This window comes from Microcaecilia unicolor, chromosome 7 (genome assembly GCF_901765095.1).
Source record: "Microcaecilia unicolor chromosome 7, aMicUni1.1, whole genome shotgun sequence".
NCBI lineage: Eukaryota > Metazoa > Chordata > Amphibia > Gymnophiona > Siphonopidae > Microcaecilia > Microcaecilia unicolor.
Window position 1 is genome coordinate 111,525,699 of NC_044037.1, and position 19,258 is coordinate 111,544,956.

The following is a 19,258-nucleotide window of genomic DNA, read 5'->3' on the forward strand; positions in this document are numbered from 1 at the left end:
TTCCTCTAGATCTCCGCAATGATCCAGATGGGTTTTGGTGTATGCTAGAGTTACTTCAGGTAACAACTGAAGTGAATAAGTCTTGTCAACATCTTGACGAGCACCACCCCTACTTACCCCCTCGGCTGAGGGTTCCACCCGCATTCAGGATTCCTGATCCTGCTACCAGATATCATACATGTCTGGAACGATATGGGGTGAAGAATACACGGTTTTTGGGAAATTTGACCAATTGTAACACAACCCTAGAAAAAGGAACTCTGCGAAATCTGAACCTCACAGAGTTTTCACAGGCGAGAGCAGATGTATGGTGGTATTGTGGAACCCATACTATCCACCATACACTTCACAGGAGTTGGACAGGCAGATGTGCCTTAGTCAAATTGGTAATTCCAATTATAATAGCATCTTTGCTCCCTCCTCATAGCAGCTCTTCCTCACGAGTGAAGAGAAATGCAATGCCTGGATCTTTTGATGATCGGGTCTATATAGATGCAATTGGAGTTCCAAGAGGGGTTCCTGATGAGTTCAAAGCCAGAAACCAAATAGCTGCAGGATTCGAATCAGCTTTCTTTTGGTGGGCTACGATAAATAAGAATTTAGACTGGATCAACTATATATATTACAACCAGCAGAGATTTGTCAATTACACCAGAGACGCGGTTCAAGGAATTGCAACACAATTAGATGCCACCAGCAGAATGACGTTAGAAAATAGATTAGTTCTTGACCAGATTTTGGCATCGGATGGCGGAGTGTGCCGGAAAATAGGTACACAGTGTTGCACCTTTATCCCCAACAATACTGCTCCAGATGGATCAATCACCAGAGCTTTGGAAGGCTTAACCTCACTGTCACAAGAATTGGCAGAGAACTCTGGCGTTGACACATCCTGGACTGGTTGGATGGATAGAGCTTTTGGTAAATGGAAGACATTTATCATTTCAGCAGCCACTACTATAATTATAGTGGTAGCAATTTTTGTATTAGTAGGATGTTGCATAATCCCTTGTGCTAGAGGCTTAGTAGAACGCTTAATTGAAACTGCAATAATGAAAAAGACAACAGCAGGACAATATGTCCTGTACGAAAATCTCCTTCCCAACACCACAGGAGATAACACATTGGACTATCTCCCTCTGAGAAGGACCAATCGCTATGCAAATGCTAGAGACACTAGAGAGATGTCTGCAACTGTATAATCAGGTAATAGCATACAGGGATACAATATAACCATATAAAGCTTTATAAGATGATGTGATACATGAGAAAAATGTCTACATAACCTATGCAAATCTATGCAAATGTATACTCAAGATATAATCAGTATATAACCAAAGAATTTATGATTGATAACAATATATACTCACATAGGTAAGAATAAGTTAGAACCTGCATATTAAAGGGTTGAATCAAAAAGCGAATGCTACATACCTGTAGAAGGTATTCTCCGAGGACAGCAGGCTGATTGTTCTCACTGATGGGTTGATGTCCTCGGCAGCCCCCTCCATCGGAAAGTTTACTAGCAAAGGCCTTTGCTAGTCCTCGCGCGCCCATGCGCACTGCGCATGCGCAGCCGTCTTCCCGCCCGAAACCGGCTCGAGCCGGCCAGTCCAGTATGTAGCAAAACAATACACTTCAAGGGAAGACTCAACTCCAAAGGGGAGGCGGGCGGGTTGGTGAGAACAATCAGCCTGCTGTCCTCGGAGAATACCTTCTACAGGTATGTAGCATTCGCTTTCTCCGAGGACAAGCAGGCTGCTTGTTCTCACTGATGGGGTATCCCTAGCCCCCAGGCTCACTCAAAACAACCATGGTCAATTGGGCCTCGCAACGGCGAGGACATAACTGAGATTGACCTAAAAAATTTACCAACTAACTGAGAGTGTAGCCTGGAACAGAACAAACAGGGCCCTCGGGGGGTGGAGTTGGATCCTAAAGCCCAAACAGGTTCTGAAGAACTGACTGCCCGAACCGACTGTCGCGTCGGGTATCCTGCTGCAGGCAGTAATGAGATGTGAATGTGTGGACAGATGACCACGTCGCAGCTTTGCAAATTTCTTCAATGGAGGCTGACTTCAAGTGGGCTACCGACGCAGCCATGGCTCTAACATTATGAGCCGTGACATGACCCTCAAGAGCCAGCCCCGCCTGGGCGTAAGTGAAGGAAATGCAATCTGCTAGCCAATTGGATATGGTGCGTTTTCCTACAGCCACTCCCCTCCTATTGGGATCAAAAGAAACAAACAATTGGGCGGACTGTCTGTGGGGCTGTGTCCGCTCCAGGTAGAAGGCCAATGCTCTCTTGCAGTCCAATGTGTGCAGCTGACGTTCAGCAGGGCAGGAATGAGGACGGGGAAAGAATGTTGGCAAGACAATTGACTGGTTCAGATGGAACTCCGACACGACCTTTGGCAGAAACTTAGGGTGAGTGCTGAGGACTACTCTGTTGTGATGAAATTTGGTGTAAGGAGCCTGGGCTACCAGGGCCTGAAGCTCACTGACTCTACGAGCCGAAGTAACTGCCACCAAGAAAATGACCTTCCAGGTCAAGTACTTCGGATGGCAGGAATTCAGTGGCTCAAAAGGAGGTTTCATCAGCTGGGTGAGAACGACATTGAGATCCCATGACACTGTAGGAGGCTTGACAGGGGGCTTTGACAAAAGCAAACCTCTCATGAAGCGAACAACTAAAGGCTGTCCTGAGATCGGCTTACCTTCCACTTGGTAATGGTATGCACTGATTGCACTAAGGTGAACCCTTACGGAGTTAGTCTTAAGACCAGACTCAGACAAGTGCAGAAGGTATTCAAGCAGGGTCTGTGTAGGACAAGAGCGAGGATCTAGGGCCTTGCTGTCACACCAAACGGCAAACCTCCTCCAATGAAAGAAGTAACTTCTCTTAGTGGAGTCTTTCCTGGAAGCAAGCAAGATGCGGGAGACACCCTCTGGCAGACCCAAAGAGGCAAAGTCTACGCCCTCAACATCCAGGCCGTGAGAGCCAGAGACTGGAGGTTGGGATGCAGAAGAGCCCCTTCGTCCTGCGTGATGAGGGTCGGAAAACACTCCAATCTCCACGGTTCTTCGGAGGATAACTCCAGAAGAAGAGGGAACCAGATCTGACGCGGCCAAAAAGGAGCAATCAGAATCATGGTGCCTCGGTCTTGCTTGAGTTTCAACAAAGTCTTCCCCACCAGAGGGATGGGAGGATAAGCATACAGCAGGCCCTCCCCCCAATCCAGGAGGAAGGCATCCGATGCCAGTCTGCCGTGGGCCTGAAGCCTGGAACAGAACTGAGGGACTTTGTGGTTCACTCGAGATGCGAAGAGATCTACCAAGGGGGTGCCCCACACCTGGAAGATCTGTCGTACCACACGGGAATTGAGCGACCACTCGTGAGGTTGCATAATCCTGCTCAACCTGTCGGCCAGACTGTTGTTTACGCCTGCCAGATATGTGGCTTGGAGCACCATGCCGTGCCGGCGAGCCCAGAGCCACATGCTGACGGCTTCCTGACACAGGGGGCGAGATCCGGTGCCCCCCTGCTTGTTGACATAGTACATGGCAACCTGGTTGTCTGTCTGAATTTGGATAATTTGGTGGGACAGCCGATCTCTGAAAGCCTTCAGAGCGTTCCAGATCGCTCGTAACTCCAGAAGATTGATCTGCAGATCGCGTTCCTGGAGGGACCAGCTTCCTTGGGTGTGAAGCCCATCGACATGAGCTCCCCATCCCAGGAGGGACGCATCCGTGGTCAGCACTTTTTGTGGCTGAGGAATTTGGAAGGGACGTCCCAGAGTCAAATTGGAGCAAATCGTCCACCAATACAGGGATTTGAGAAAACTCGTGGACAGGTGGATCACGTCCTCTAGACCCCCAGCGGCCTGATACCACTGGGAGGCTAGGGTCCATTGAGCAGATCTCATGTGAAGGCGGGCCATGGGAGTCACATGGACTGTGGAGGCCATGTGGCCCAGCAATCTCAACATCTGCCGAGCTGTGATCTGCTGGGACGCTCGCACCCGCGAGACGAGGGACAACAAGTTGTTGGCCCTCGTCTCTGGGAGATAGGCGCGAGCCGTCCGAGAATCCAGCAGAGCTCCTATGAATTCGAGTCTCTGCATTGGAAGAAGATGGGACTTTGGATAATTTATCACAAACCCCAGTAGCTCCAGTAGGTGAATAGTCATCTGCATGGACTGCAGGGCTCCTGCCTCGGATGTGTTCTTCACCAGCCAGTCGTCGAGGTATGGGAACACGTGCACCCCCAGCCTGCGAAGTGCCGCTGCTACCACAGCTAGGCACTTTGTGAACACCCTGGGCGCAGAGGCGAGCCCAAAGGGTAGCACACAGTACTGGAAGTGGCGTGTGCCCAACTGAAATCGCAGATACTGTCTGTGAGCTGGCAGTATCGGGATGTGAGTGTAGGCATCCTTCAAGTCCAGAGAGCATAGCCAATCGTTTTGCTGAATCATGGGGAGAAGGGTGCCCAGGGAAAGCATCCTGAACTTTTCTTTTACGAGATATTTGTTCAGGGCCCTTAGGTCTAGGATGGGACGCATCCCCCCTGTTTTCTTTTCCACAAGGAAGTACCTGGAATAGAATCCCAGCCCTTCTTGCCCGGATGGCACGGGCTCGACCGCATTGGCGCTGAGAAGGGCGGAGAGTTCCTCTGCAAGTACCTGCTTGTGCTGGAAGCTGTAAGACTGAGCTCCCGGTGGACAATTTGGAGGTTTTGAGGCCAAATTGAGGGTGTATCCTTGCCGGACTATTTGCAGAACCCACTGATCGGAGGTTATGAGAGGCCACCTTTGGTGAAAAGCTTTCAACCTCCCCCCGACCGGCAGGTCGCCCGGCACTGACACTTGGATGTCGGCTATGCTCTGCTGGAGCCAGTCAAAAGCTCGCCCCTTGCTTTTGCTGGGGAGCCGCGGGGCCTTGCTGAGGCGCGCGCTGCTGACGAGAGCGAGCGCGCTGGGGCTTAGCCTGGGCCGCAGGCTGTCGGGAAGGAGGATTGTACCTACGCTTACCAGAAGCATAGGGAGCAGTCTTCCTTCCCCCGAAAAATCTTCTACCTGTAGAGGTAGAGGCTGAAGGCTGCCGGCGGGCGAATTTGTCGAATGCGGTGTCCCGCTGGTGGAGAGACTCTACCACCTGTTCGACTTTTTCACCAAAAATGTTGTCCGCACGGCAAGGCGAGTCCGCAATCCGCTGCTGGAGTCTATTTTCCAGGTCGGCGGCACGCAGCCATGAGAGCCTGCGCATCACCACACCTTGAGCAGCGGCCCTGGACGCAACATCAAAAGTGTCAAACTCCTCTGGCCAGGAATTTTCTGCACGCCTTCAGCTGCCTGACCACCTCCTGAAAAGGCTTGGCTTGCTCAGGGGGAAGAGCATCAACCAAGCCCGCCAACTGCCGCACATTGTTCCGCATGTGTATGCTCGTGTAGAGCTGGTAAGACTGGATCTTGGACACGAGCATAGAGGAATGGTAGGCCTTCCTCCCAAAGGAGTCTAAGGTTCTAGCGTCCTTGCCCGGGGGCGCCGAAGCATGTTCCCTAGAACTCTTAGCCTTCTTTAGGGCCAAATCCACAACTCCAGAGTCATGAGGCAACTGAGTGCGCATCAGCTCTGGGTCCCCATGGATCCGGTACTGGGACTCGATCTTCTTGGGAATGTGGGGATTACTTAATGGCTTGGTCCAGTTCGCAAGCAATGTCTTTTTCAGGACATGGTGCAAGGGAACAGTGGACGCTTCCTTAGGTGGAGAAGGATAGTCCAGGAGCTCAAACATTTCAGCCCTGGGCTCGTCCTCCACAACCACCGGGAAGGGGTTGGCCGTAGACATCTCCCGGACAAAGGAAGCAAAAGACAGACTCTCGGGAGGAGAAAGCTGTCTCTCAGGAGAGGGAGTGGGATCAGAAGGAAGACCCTCAGACTCCTCGTCAGAGAAATATCTGGGATCTTCCTCTTCCTCCCACGAGGCCTCACCCTCGGTGTCAGACACAAGTTCACGAACCTGTGTCTGCAACCTCGCCCTGCTCGACTCGGTGGAACCCCGTCCACGGTGGGGGCGTCGAGAGGTAGACTCCCTCGCCCGCATCGGCGAAGCTCCCTCCGCCGACGTAGTCAGGGAGCCTTCCTGGGAGGTGGCCCAACCTGGGCGATGGGCCAGCCGGCGCCACGCTCGACGGCACCGGAGGCGCAAGCACCGCCGGTACCGGAGGGGTAGGGCGCAACAGCTCTCCCAGAATCTCTGGGAGAACGGCCCGGAGGCTCTCGTTTAGAGTGGCTGCAGAAAAAGGCTGAGAGGTCAATGCAGGCGTCGACGTCAGAACCTGTTCCGGGCGAGGAGGCTGTTCCGGGCTGTCCAGAGTGGAGCGCATCGACACCTCCTGAACAGAGGGTGAGCGGTCCTCTCGGTGCCGATGCCTGCTGGGTGCCGAATCCCTCGGCGACCCAGAGCTCTCGGTGCCGACACGGGGAGGAGACCGGTGTCGATGCTTCTTCGACTTCTTCCGAAGCATGTCACCGGAGCTCCCCGTCGCTTCCTCGGGGCCGAGACCGAAGAGGGTCGATCCCGGGGGGGCTGTACCGCAGGAGCCCTCAGGGTAGGAGGAGACCCACCCGAAGGCTCACCGCCACCAGCAGGGGAATGGACAGCCCTCACCTGCACTCCTGACGATGCACCTCCGTCCGACGACATCAGCAGACGAAGTCTCGGTACCACCGACGTCGATGCAGTCGCCCGATGCCTCGGCGCCGATGCAGAGGTCCGATGCCTCGATGCAGTCGATGGAGCAGCAGCCAAGGAAGATGGTCCGGACGCTGACGACGTCGATGCACTCGATGCCTCCGGTGCCGATGCCGACGAAGAGCCCAAGAACAAAACGTTCCACTGGGCTAATCTCGCTACCTGAGTCCGCCTTTGTAACAGGGAACACAGACTGCAGTTCTGAGGGCGGTGCTGGGCCCCTAGACACTGAAGACACGCAGAGTGCCTATCAGTGAGCGAGATTACCCGGGCGCACTGGGTGCACTTCTTGAAGCCGCTGGAAGGCTTCGATGTCATGGGCGGAAAAATCACGCCGGCGAAATCAAAAGCCGAAATGGCGAAAATTGAAGCACCAAAATTTAGAGGGAGAAAAATCTCGACCGAGGCCAAACTAGGCCTACCCCGACAACGAAAGAAAACTTACGGGGCAAAAGCTGAGAAAAATACGGGAAGGGCAGAAAACCCGGAAGGGTCTTCCGGAACACTTCCGGAGCGCTTCCCGAACTTTTTGAAAGAAAAACAAGGAGAAAACACGTCGAAAAGGACGCGCGAGGTCGACTCTCTGGGGCACGAACGGCGTAACACGACCGTACCGAGCGCGGACGAAAGAAGACTGGCCGGCTCGAGCCGGTTTCGGGCGGGAAGACGGCTGCGCATGCGCAGTGCGCATGGGCGCGCGAGGACTAGCAAAGGCCTTTGCTAGTAAACTTTCCAATGGAGGGGGCTGCCGAGGACGTCAACCCATCAGTGAGAACAAGCAGCCTGCTTGTCCTCGGAGAAATATTATTATAGTAATTATAAGTTTTTGTATAACCACAGATATAGATAAGAAGGATTGAAATAATTGAAGTGGTGCCAAGATGGTAATTTCAAACCAAAAACAAATCTGACTGTACCAGTTAACCGTAAGACTCAGTAAATTTGATGGCCTTATAGGATACCTTCTGGAATGGATGGTACCATGGTGTATTAACCCTGGTGTCACCCTATGGGATAGGGTGAAGAGGGGAATGTTAATATGTGGCCTGGCTTCAGACCTACCACTGGAATAGTGGTGGGCTAAGCTACACAGGCTAGAGCAACTGAAAAAGTACTGAATAGGCCAAATAACAAGCTCATGATGTCATATTTGAGAATCTGCAAAAAGCAGGTCTGAACAATGAGTCTTAACACAACCAGGTACAACTTTCTAATTGAATATAGCACCTATAATGAAAAAATAATGGGTAAAAGGAATAAAATGAGGTTCTTAAAATGGGACTTATTTTCCATAATATGGCACACAGATCATAAGATGTTATGAAAGGTATTACAAAAGGAAGATGTGAAACTGATAAAGATATTTTAGTAAACGAGAAAAACAACTTGTTCCAAAAACATGTTGACATCTACGGAAGTGTGGCAATTTCTAGAAATAGATAGAACGGAAAAGAAAAGGGTACAGATAAACATCTGGCCGGATACGAAAGTATGATCTCAGAAATTGAGAAATATTAGAAAAAAAGGTACCTCACAATTGACTTGTATTGGGACTTGGGGCTATAAAAGAGATAAGATTTTGAGAGAGAGTTGGAGTCTTCCCCAACACTTCTCAGACGGCGGAGCCCTATGCGATTGAACCCAGAATCTGTTTGATGTCTGTACTTAATTGAAAACTTGGTAAGAATAAAGTCTTCTTTCTGAAATCTCTCTCTGTCTTTATTCCCAATTATTCTTTACCTGTCATTCTAACTAAAAACTAAGCCACATACAATTAACACACACTCTTTACACTAATTTTTATAGATTTCTAATACCATATACATGGGAACATAAATGGGCAAAGATATACTTAGATCCTGATAGACAGAAGGCCATGATCATGGGCATTATCCTAGAGTTACGCCTTCTGGTGCCTACACAACAGACATATCACTGGGATGGAATATCAAAAGGATTTAGGCAGGCGGCCCAACACATAGTGGAAGCGCAGACCCTTTGTCCCCGGAGAAGGGTATTCCTGGGGCGCAAAGAGGGCTTTTAAAATTTACACTTGGAGAAAAGGTGGCTGAGGGGTGATATGATAGAAATCTAAAAGATAATGAGCGGAGTAGAGCGGACAGATGTGAAGCGTTTGTTCACACTTTCAAACAACAACAAAACCAGGGGACACAAGATGAAGCTAGAATATGGTAGATTTAAAACAAAGAGGAGAAAGGTTTTCTTTACTCAGCATGTAGTTTGACTCTGGAACTCATTGCTGGAGAATGTAGTGACAGCAGCTGGCCTTACGGAATTTAAAGGGGGTTTGGACAGATTCCTGAGGGAAAAGTCCATTGAACATTATTAATTTTTTTTTGGGGGGGGGGGGGGTTGCCGGGTTCTTGAAGCTTGGATTGGTCGGAGACAGGATGCTGGGCTTAATGGACCCTTGGTCTTTTCCCAGTATGGCGGTACTTATGTACATACCCCCTGCATTTACAGTTTTGCACTTAAGGAGCAGTACATACAGAAATTTACTGCACTTTAGTAAACGAAGCACAAAGTTGCCAAGATATTACACTTGTATGAATAAAAACTTCCCAAATGGCTTCTGAAACAACCAGCCTTTCTAGAAGCACCAGGTTTATATTTTTTCAGCCTGAAACCTACAAAGCATATACAAAGTCATCCTGTCACTGGTTCTATCCTAAATACACATTTTAAAATAGAAGGAATTATACATGAAGATTAAATGGAATGATTCTAACTGTTGCTGCAGCAGATTATTATAATAATTATAAACAGAACAGCAATATAAAGTACACAAGGGAACGTGTGTAATTTGGAAACTGAAACATGTATGGACAAAGAGCTAAAAGAATAGTTTATCCTACTGGCAACTCAATATTTCAAATGGCTACTGTTGAGAAACAGTTTGACAAAGTAAAATAGGCCTTTCTCACTTAGCAGAATTGCCTGATGTTGTTTAGTTTCTGCCAAAACAGTATCAGACTTTTACAAAATTTGTTTTTTTTTTGTGTAGGAAGACCAATTTAGCTGGCTCATAAAATACCAGGAAAAGATGCAAGCAGGCAGATATATAAACAAGTGGGAAAAGCATGCAGAACATGGCTTGTGGAATTCTTTCCAAGCTCTCTGTGCTTGAACAAAGCAGTGACCAAAAATTCTGCTGGTTTGAAAGTATATACAACGAAACCAAATATGATTATGTCAATTTTCAAAGGATGGACTTTTACAGTAGCACAACAGTAGGTAATGCTATGATTCTCCATTAGCTGACAGTAACCAGTAGCAAATTACATAGTACAGTTACTAGGTTTAACAGCTGAATTTTTCTAGAACTTTTGGAATGCTGGACAGCATCCGCACCCGAGTTCTACCGGGGGAGTGATCCACTTGTAAGAATACTCTGCCTTGCTTGTCCTCGGAGAAAATGAAACAAACATCTGAATCATTGAAACCAGCCCAACAAGAACATGGGTGTGGCAAGAGAGGGTAAATGGTGGGGAGAGCACACAGAGAATGCCTTACGGAATCATTCTATGTATGTGCATGTGTGTCTGTGTTTTGTTTGTGCGTCTAGGAGCATAGAGAAAAAGGGAAAGGCTGTTTTGAAAGAAGCAATTCTTAACTGCTATATTTTAGTGTGTCAAGGTGTCTGCTGCAGAAGCTAGAACTGCTTCTCCCATAGAAATACATTAGCCCATTTTAGTTCTCAAGAACCCCCAGCCCAACCTGTCCCAGTTTCCAACTCAATGTGTCTTTTCATCAGTTTTTCGTCCCATGCCAAATTTGGTCCTGCTCTGTTAAATTTTCAGATATTTATTTTGCTGCCAGACATTCTCAATCCCATTTGTATAATTTTTAACATCTGATGGATTAGAAAGAATAAACGTTATGCATAACAAGCACTCTGCAATTCTTTTATCTGTGGAATTGTATTTGTGGTCACATATTTGTTTTTGTTCTTTCGGTTTCTGTAACTGATAAGATACCTGAACATAATGTTCACTATGGATCCTAATCTGTCAACCCAAAGGGGTCTTTTACTAAAGTTTATCTCAAAGTTATCTGCAGCAGGGTCCATAGGTCTAAAATGGGCTCTGCTGCAGACAGCAAGCTAAGCTTTAGTAAAAGACCTCCTAAGTTACAAAAGGGGTGGGGGGTAGCTGCAGGTTACAATTTTATAATTATACATTTGATGATGTTTAAGACTATTTTTATTTATTACATTTGTATCCCACATTTTCCCATCTATTTGCAGGCTCATTGCGGCTTACATAATACCGTGAAGGCATTCGCCAACTCCGGTAGAGAAACTATGGGGTGGTATATGCTTGACACTCGCTTCTCATGATTTTTGTCTTGAATTTCAGCTTAAATTTGGATGAAATCCTAACATGGAATTTAAACCTGGCCATATTGCTATAACTAATCCTTAATATCCCTGCAACACCAGATTAATCTCCATTTACTCAGGAAACCAAACCACCCAAAAGCCCACATTTCTTCAGTCCTATATCCCCTTAGGGTCAGTAAATTGCACTATTAGGGCAAGTGTGATTGGTAGATTTTTTACCCAGAAACACATTAAAATATCAGAGCAGTGTTAAGTCACTGGAGAATGTTGCTGCATTATTCAAAGCAAACAGAAAAGCGAAGATACTTACCTGTAGCAGGTATTCTCCGAGGACAGCAGGCTGATTGTTCTCACATGTGGGTCGGCGTCCACGGCAGCCTAGGAACAGAGCATTTTTCCCAGCAAAAATCCAAAGAGCTTTGTGACAGCTTCCCCTTGCATGCGCGATCATCTTCCCGCACGCACGCGTCCGTTCCCGTCTCAGTTATATCAAAAAGCAAATAAAGAAGAACAACAACTCCAAAAGGGGAGGTGGGCGAGTTGGTGAGAACTATCAGCCTTCTGTCCTTGGAGAATACCTGCTACAGGTAAGTATCTTCGCTTTCTCTGAGGACAAGCAGGCTGCTTGTTCTCACATATCCCAGGCTCACTCAAAACAACAAAGAAAGGTAAATTGGGCCTTGCAACGGCGAGGACATAACAAAGATTGACCTACGAAGAAGCATCTGAGAGTGCAGCCTGGAACAAAACAAAAATGGGCCTAGTGGGGTGGAGTTGGATTCTAAACCCCGCACAGATTCTGCAGCACCGACTGCCCAAACCGACTGTCTCGTCGGGAATCCTGCTGAAGGCAGTAATGAGATGTGAATGTGTGGACTGATGACCACGTCACAGCCTTGCAAATCTCTTCTATAGTGGCTGACTTCAAGTGAGCCACTGACACTGCCATGGCTTTAATACTATGAGCCGTGACCCTCAAGAGACAGGCCAGCTTGGGCATAAGTGAAGGAAATGCAATCTGCTAGCCAATTGGAAATGGTGCGTTTCCCAACAGCAACTCCCCTTCTGTTGGGATCAAAAGAAACAAACATTTGGGCGGACTGTCTGAAGCGGCTTGTCCGCTCCACATAGAAGGCCAATGCTCACTTGCAGTCCAATGTATGCAACTGACGTTCAGCAGGGTGGGTATGAGGACGGGGAAAAAATGTTGGCAAGACAATTGACTGGTTCAGGTGGAACTCAGCCACCACCTTCGGCAAAAACTTACGGTGAGTGCGAAGGACTACTCTGTTGTAATGAAACTTGAGATAAGGAGCATGTACTACCAAGGCTTGAAGCTGACTGTACGAGCTGAAGTAACAGCCACCAAGTAAATGACCTTCCAGGTCAAATACTTCAGTTGGCAGGAATTCAGTGGCTCAAAAGGAGGTTTCATCAGCTGGGTGAGAACGACGTTGAGATCCCATGACACTGGTGGAGGTTTGACAGGGGGCTTTGACAAAAGCAAACCTCTCATGAAGCAAACAACTAAAGGCTGTCCAGAGATAGGCTTACCCTCTACACGGTAATGAAAAGCACTAATTGTACTAAGATGAACTCTTACGGAGTTGGTCTTGAGACCAGACTCTGATAAGTGTAGAAGATATTCAAGCAGGGTCTGTGTAGTACAAGAGCGAGTATCTAGGGCCTTGCTGTCACACCAGATGGCAAACCTCCTCCATTTAAAAGAATAACACTTATTGGTGGAATCTTTCCTGGAAGCAAGCAAGACTCGGGAGACACCCTCAGAAAGACCCAAGGAGGCGAAGTCTATGCCCTCAACATCCAGGCCGTAAGAGCCAGAGACTGGAGGTTGGGATGTAGAAGCGCCCCCTCGTTCTGAATGATGAGGGTTGGAAAACACTCCGATCTCCATGGTTCTTCGGAGGACAACTCCAGAAGAAGAGGGAACCAAATCTGACGCACCAAAAGGGAGCAATCAGAATCATGGTTCCACGATCTTGCTTGAGTTTCAGCAAAGTCTTCCCCACCAGAGGTATGGGAGGATACGCATACAGAAGGTCGTTCCCCAATGAAGGAGAAAAGCATCTGACGCTAGCCTGTCGTGGGCCTGAAGTCTGGAACAGAACTGAGGGACCTTGTGATTGATCTGAGTGGCGAAAAAATCCACCAAGGGGGTGCCCCACTCTGTTGTTTACGCCTGCCAGATACGTGGCTTGGAGATACATTCTGAAATGGCGAGGCCAAAGCCACATATGGACGGCTTTCCGACACAGGGGGCGAGATCCGGTGCCCCCTGCTTGTTGATGCAGTACATGGCAACCTGATTGTCTGTCTGAATTTGAATAATTTGATTGGACAGCCGATCTCTGAAAGCCTTTAGAGCGTTCCAGACCGCTCGCAACTCCAAGAGATTGATCTGAAGACCGGATTCCTGGAGGGATCAAGCTCCTTGAGTGTGGAGCCCATCTACATGCGCTTCCCACCCCAGGAGAGATGCATCCGTTGTCAGCACTTTTTGTGGCTGAGGAATTTGGAAGGGACGTCCCAAGGTCAAATTGGATCGAATTGTCCATCAACAAAGGGAATTGTGAAATTCGGTGGACAACTGGATCGCATCCTCTAGATTCCCTGCAGCTTGATACCACTGGGAAGTTAGGGTCCACTGAGCAGATCTCATGTGAAGGCGGGCCATGGGCGTCACATGGACTGTGGAGGCCATGTGGCTGAGAAGTCTCAACATCTGCCAAGCTGTGATCTGCTGAGACGCTCTGGCCAAGGAAACTAGGGACAGAAGATTGAATGCCCTCACCTCGGGAAGATAGGCACGAGCCATCTGTGAATCCAGCAGAGCCCCAATAAATTCCAGTCTTTGAACCGTAAAAAGATGGGACTTGGGTAAACCCGAGTAGCTGCAGCAGTTGAATAGTCATCTGCATGGACTGTAAAGCTCCCGCCTCTGAGGTGTTCTTTACCAGCCAATCGTCGAGATAAGGGAACACATGCACTCCCAGTCTGCGTAGCGACTCTGCAACTACTGCCAGGCATTTTGTAAAGACCCTGGGCGCAGACGCGAGACCAAAGGGTAACACACAATACTGGAAGTGCTGTGTTCCCAGACGAAATTGAAGATACTTCCTGTGAGCTGGAAGTATCGGGATGTATGTATAAGCATCCTTTAAGTCCAGAGAGCATAGCCAATCGTTTTTCTGAATCATGGGAAGAAGGGTGTCCAAGGAAACCATTCTGAACTTTTCTCGGACCAGGTATTTGTTCAGGGCCCTTATGTCTAGGATGGGACGCATCCCCTGTTTTCTTTTGCACAAGGAAGTACCTTCCTGCCCCGGTGGAACGGGCTTGACCGCACTGGCGCGGAGAGTTCCTCTGCAACTACCTGCCTGTGCTGGAAGCTGAAGGACTGAGCTCCCGGTGGGCAATCTGGAGGTGTGGAAATCAAATTGAGGGAGTATCCCAGCCGGAGTATTTGAAGAACCCACCAATCGGAGGTTATGAGAGGCCACCTTTGGTGAAAAAAAGTTTAGCCTCCCTCAGACTGGCAGATCGTCCAGCACAGACACTTTTATAGCGGCTATGCTCAACTGGAGCCAGTCAAAAGCCCGTCCCTTGCTTTTGCTGGGGAGCTGCAGGGGCCTGTCTTGGCGCACGCTGTTGACGAGAATGAGCACGCTGGGGCTGAGCCTGAGAAGGCTGTCGAGAAGGTGGATTGTACCTACGCTTATTGTAAGCATAGGGAGCATTCCTCCTTCCCCTGAAAAAACGTCACCTGATGAGGTAGATGCTGAAGGCGCCCGGTGGGAGAGTTTGTCGAGGGCTTTTTCCCGCTGGTGGAGCTGCTCAACTTTCTCGCCAAAAATATTATCCCCCCAGCAAGGAACATCCGCAAGCCGCTGCTGGATTTTTGTCCAGGTCAGAGGCACGCAGCCATGAGAGTCTGCGCATCACTATACCTTGAGCAGCGGATCTGGATGCAACATCAAAAGAGTCATAAGCACCCCTGGACAGGAATTTACGACACGCCTTAAGCTGCCTGACCACCTCCTGAAAAGGCCTGGCATGCTCCGGAGGGAGCTTGTCCACCAAGTCCACCAGTTGCTTGACATTGTTCTGCATATGGATGCTCGTGTAGAGCTGGTACGACTGAATCTTGGACACGAGCATGGAGGACTGATAAGCTTTCCTCCCAAAAGAGTCCAGGGTTCTAGATTCTTGTCCCGGGGGCGCCGAGGCAGAATCTGTAGAACTCCTGGCTCTTGAGAGTGGAATCCACAACCATAGAGTTGTGACGTAAGTGCGACTTCATCAACTCAGGTTCTCTGTGAATCCGATATTGGAACTCAACATTTTTGGGAATGGTGGGATTACTTAGTGGCTACATCTAGTTCCTAAGCATTGTCTCCTTAAGGACAGTATGCAAAGGGACAGTGGATGACTCCTTAGGTGGTGAAGGATAGTCAAGGACCTCGAGCATCTCAGTCCCGGGCTCATCCTCAGATACCACAGGAAAGAGAACAGCCACAGACATTTCCTGGACAAATGAAGAGAAAGAAAGGCTCTCCGGGGGAGAAACCTTTCTTTCTGGTGAAGGAGTAGGATCACAAGAAAGACCACAAGACTCCTCGGAAGAGAAATACCTGGGATCTTCCGCTTCATCCCACGAGGCATCCTCCTTGGTATCAAACAAGAGTTCTCTAACTGCACTCCGAAACCGGGCCAGTCTCGACGCCGAGGAAGCCCATCCTCAATGGCGAGAAGTCGACTCCCATGCCGGTGGCAATGAAGCTCCCTTCAGCGACCGCACCACAGGCCTTGAACCAGCTGCCGCTTCCATCAACGGTACCGAGGGCACAAGCACCCCCGGTACCGAGGCAGACTGACGCAGCAACCCCTCCAGAAGGCCTGGAAGAATGGCTCGGATGCGCTCGTCTAGAGTCGCTGTCGAGGAAGGCTGTGGGGTTGGTGGAGAAGTCGGCATCAGAATCTGTGGAGGCCTGGGAGGCGGTACCGGGCTGTCCGAAGAGCGACATACCGACACCTCTTGTATAGAGGGTGAGCGCTCCTCCTGGCGTCGACGCTTCTCGGGTGCCGAATCACTCGACGCCCGGAGCTCCCAGTACCATGCCTCGAAGGAGACCGATGACGATGCTTCTTCGCCTTCAACCGAAGAACGTCACTGGTACTCCTCGGTACCGACGAAGACGTGGAATCCACACGCCTCCTTGGGGTCGGGTCCGACAGCGGTCGGTCCTGGTGGGCTTGCACAGCACAAGCCTTCGAGACAGGTGGAGACCCACTCGATGGCTCGCTACTCCCAGCTACTGGTGATGTCCGGACAGCCATTACCTGCGCTCCCGATGTCGATGCCATCCCCGGTGCCGATGTCGACGCCGAGGAATCAGTCGGAGCTCCAAAAAGACGGTCCCGAAGAGCTCTTCTCGACGCCTGTGTCCACCTTTTCAAGCTGAGACACAACTTACAAGCGTCTTGGCGATGGTCGGGCCCAAGGCACTGGATGCACCACGCGTGCGGATCAGTACCAGAGATCGACCGCTGGCACCGAGCACACTTTTTGAAGCCGCTGGGAGCCTTCGATGACATGGGCAGAAAAATCGTGGCGGCAAAATCAAAAGGCTCGATTGTGCCAACAGAGGGGTACAAAATGACACCTGTGACAAAAGCAAAAGGAAACTTAAAAAAGGGAAAAAATAAGAATAAGGGGTTGGGTTTTTTTTGTGTAAAACTTGAAAAAAAGAAAAAGACAAAAGGGGCGACTTAAAACAAAAAGAAAGCACCATTAAAGAGCACGAAAACGCCAAAGTCTTTCTCTGGGCCTGAGGAAGAGAGACCGACACGCAGCCACTCTCCTCCGCGGAAAAAAAAACTGAGGCAGGAACGGACACGCGCAGAAAGATGATCGCACATGCGTGGTGCGAGTCCCTCGCGCTCCGGAAGCTGTCACAAAGCTCTTTGGATTTTTGCTGGGAAAAATGCTCCATTCCTGGGCCGCTGACCCACATGTGAGAACAAGCAGCCTGCTTGTCCTCGGAGAAGAATAAGTACAAGTACACAGTCCTTTATCTGAAACCTTGGGGCCAGACATTTTGGATTTTGGAACTTTTTGGATTTGGGAATGGTAGTTAGGAGGCTTAGGGATTAGGAGCTTAGTGAAAGTACTGCACAGCTTATCAGTACTAATTGGTACATACTGTTCATTTTCTGCTTCTCACTGTTACCACAGGACAATCTGCAGCTCTTTGGGGTTGAGAATGTGTCACATTAGGGCATGTTTGGCACCAAAAGTGAGCTCTGTTGTATAGCTAATCTCCATGAAAAAAATGTTGTTTTTTGGAGCTTTTCAGTTTTCAGAATTTTGGATAAGAGATTGTGTACCTATATAAGGTACAGAAGATTCTATGTCATTTACTCTGATCACTTCAGACAGACTTCTCAGTAACGACCTGAGGAGCAACCAATTAAATAATTACTCTTATAAGACCAAATCATTGCAGCACTAAGTAGCTAGTGCACAAGCATGAGAGCAGTAGGAAGGTTAGCTGCTTAGTGAACTACAAAACCCAGTCTTCGTGCACTCTCACTAAACTATGCTTCGTCTTTGGGCTGGTGCAAGACTACACAACTTGAACTCAAATTTGTCTAAAGCAAACTGTGCACAGTTCCATCACCATCTCTATATACCCCCACCAATAAATAAACACATATATATAATTATAAAAATTTTGCAGCTGTATTTTGAAAGTGCAATAAACTGGCAATTCAAGAGAAACAAAAATAATTTGATGACTAATGCAACCCTGTCATCAGATCTTGGTTTCATAAACTGTTTGACAATGTAGATATTTTTATTATATTTTCTCATTTCCTCTTCCCCTAACAGTAATAAACAACATGATTTTTTTTTCCATAGTTGGTTCTTCTCTTATGGAAGTAGACATAAGAGCAGTCTCCTCTCATGCCATCACTATCTCGCCATTGCATGCTCATAGTAAAGAGAGAAATTATCACCATATGGAGTCTTCTGGGTTCAAATATCCTGTAACGTAAAATACCCTGGCTACAGGCTTCAAAGAGTTTAACAAGCAAAAGAAAAACAAAATATAAATCCCATTCCTCCTTTGATAAAGGAAAAGCATGAGATGGATCTTGTACTATGGGAATAAAAAGTTATCATCACAGCTGTGACCAACAAATTCTACCAACACAATACTAAATAGTCAGCGAGAAAGAGGTTAATAGTCCTTGATTCCACCTCTTCACTTCACCTCCCACACTGAGAAAGCCAAGTACTGGAACACTAGAAACAAATCACCTTTGGAAATCTGGAGGATCTTGGTAAATTGTCCAAAGGTCCCTTTAAACAGGGACGCTCTGAAGCAAGATAAAGTCAGAGTAAGGAGTTCTTAGGCATCAAACAGGTTTAGGATGGATTCCATTGTGAGTCTTGAGTGAGATCCATGGGGAAGCGGTGATGACCAAAGTTTCCCAGCCCAATTATCTGTTTCACTCTTCACTTCTAGATACGGAAGCTTTCCTCTTTACCATCTATATGTTTGAGGCGGAGGTACACATCAGTGCCAATGCCCTGTAGGGACTGGATGCAGAGGGAACCACCTAGATACTCTGCGTAAGCCCGGGATGTGGGCAGACCAAATCCAAACCTAAAAAGAAGGGACACATTTTTTTGGATGGGGGGAGGAGGAGGAGGGAGAGACAAACAAAAGGTCATAAGAAACTCCACTTCTATAAGGCAATAAGATAGCAACATATTTTATGATTCAGCGTAAACATAAGTGAGGTTATTCTGTTCACCATCTGTGCTGTCTTCCAGCACATCAGCCCTAGCTTTCACCCGTTTCTTCCTGTTCCCTCTCTCCTTCCTTTCCTACCCTCTTATTTATTATTTCCACATTTATGGTTTATTAAACTTGAATGGCTCAATAAAAGATCACGGCAGTGTACAAAATAAAATATAAATCATGGAAAGGAAATACAATAAAAATAGGAAAGCATATTCATACAAAATCACTCAAACAAACTATATATCACTCTTCTAAAAGACTGCCCATAGTGATGTACAAAATAGAGAGCTGCACAGGAATGGAAAT

The 19,258-nt window shown here is 48.2% G+C and overlaps 1 protein-coding gene across 1 annotated transcript in view; it reads right to left on the reverse strand.

Moving 5' to 3' along the window:
- Nucleotides 1-17,858: 17,858 nt before the first annotated feature.
- LOC115474420 (3-methyl-2-oxobutanoate dehydrogenase [lipoamide] kinase, mitochondrial-like) overlaps nucleotides 17,859-19,258 on the reverse strand; it is a 171,084-nt gene continuing 169,684 nt past the window's right edge. Inside the window, 1 exon segment of the mRNA XM_030209872.1 lies at nucleotides 17,859-18,811. Coding sequence (XP_030065732.1) covers nucleotides 18,667-18,811 — 145 coding nt within the window. The 3' untranslated portion in view covers nucleotides 17,859-18,666.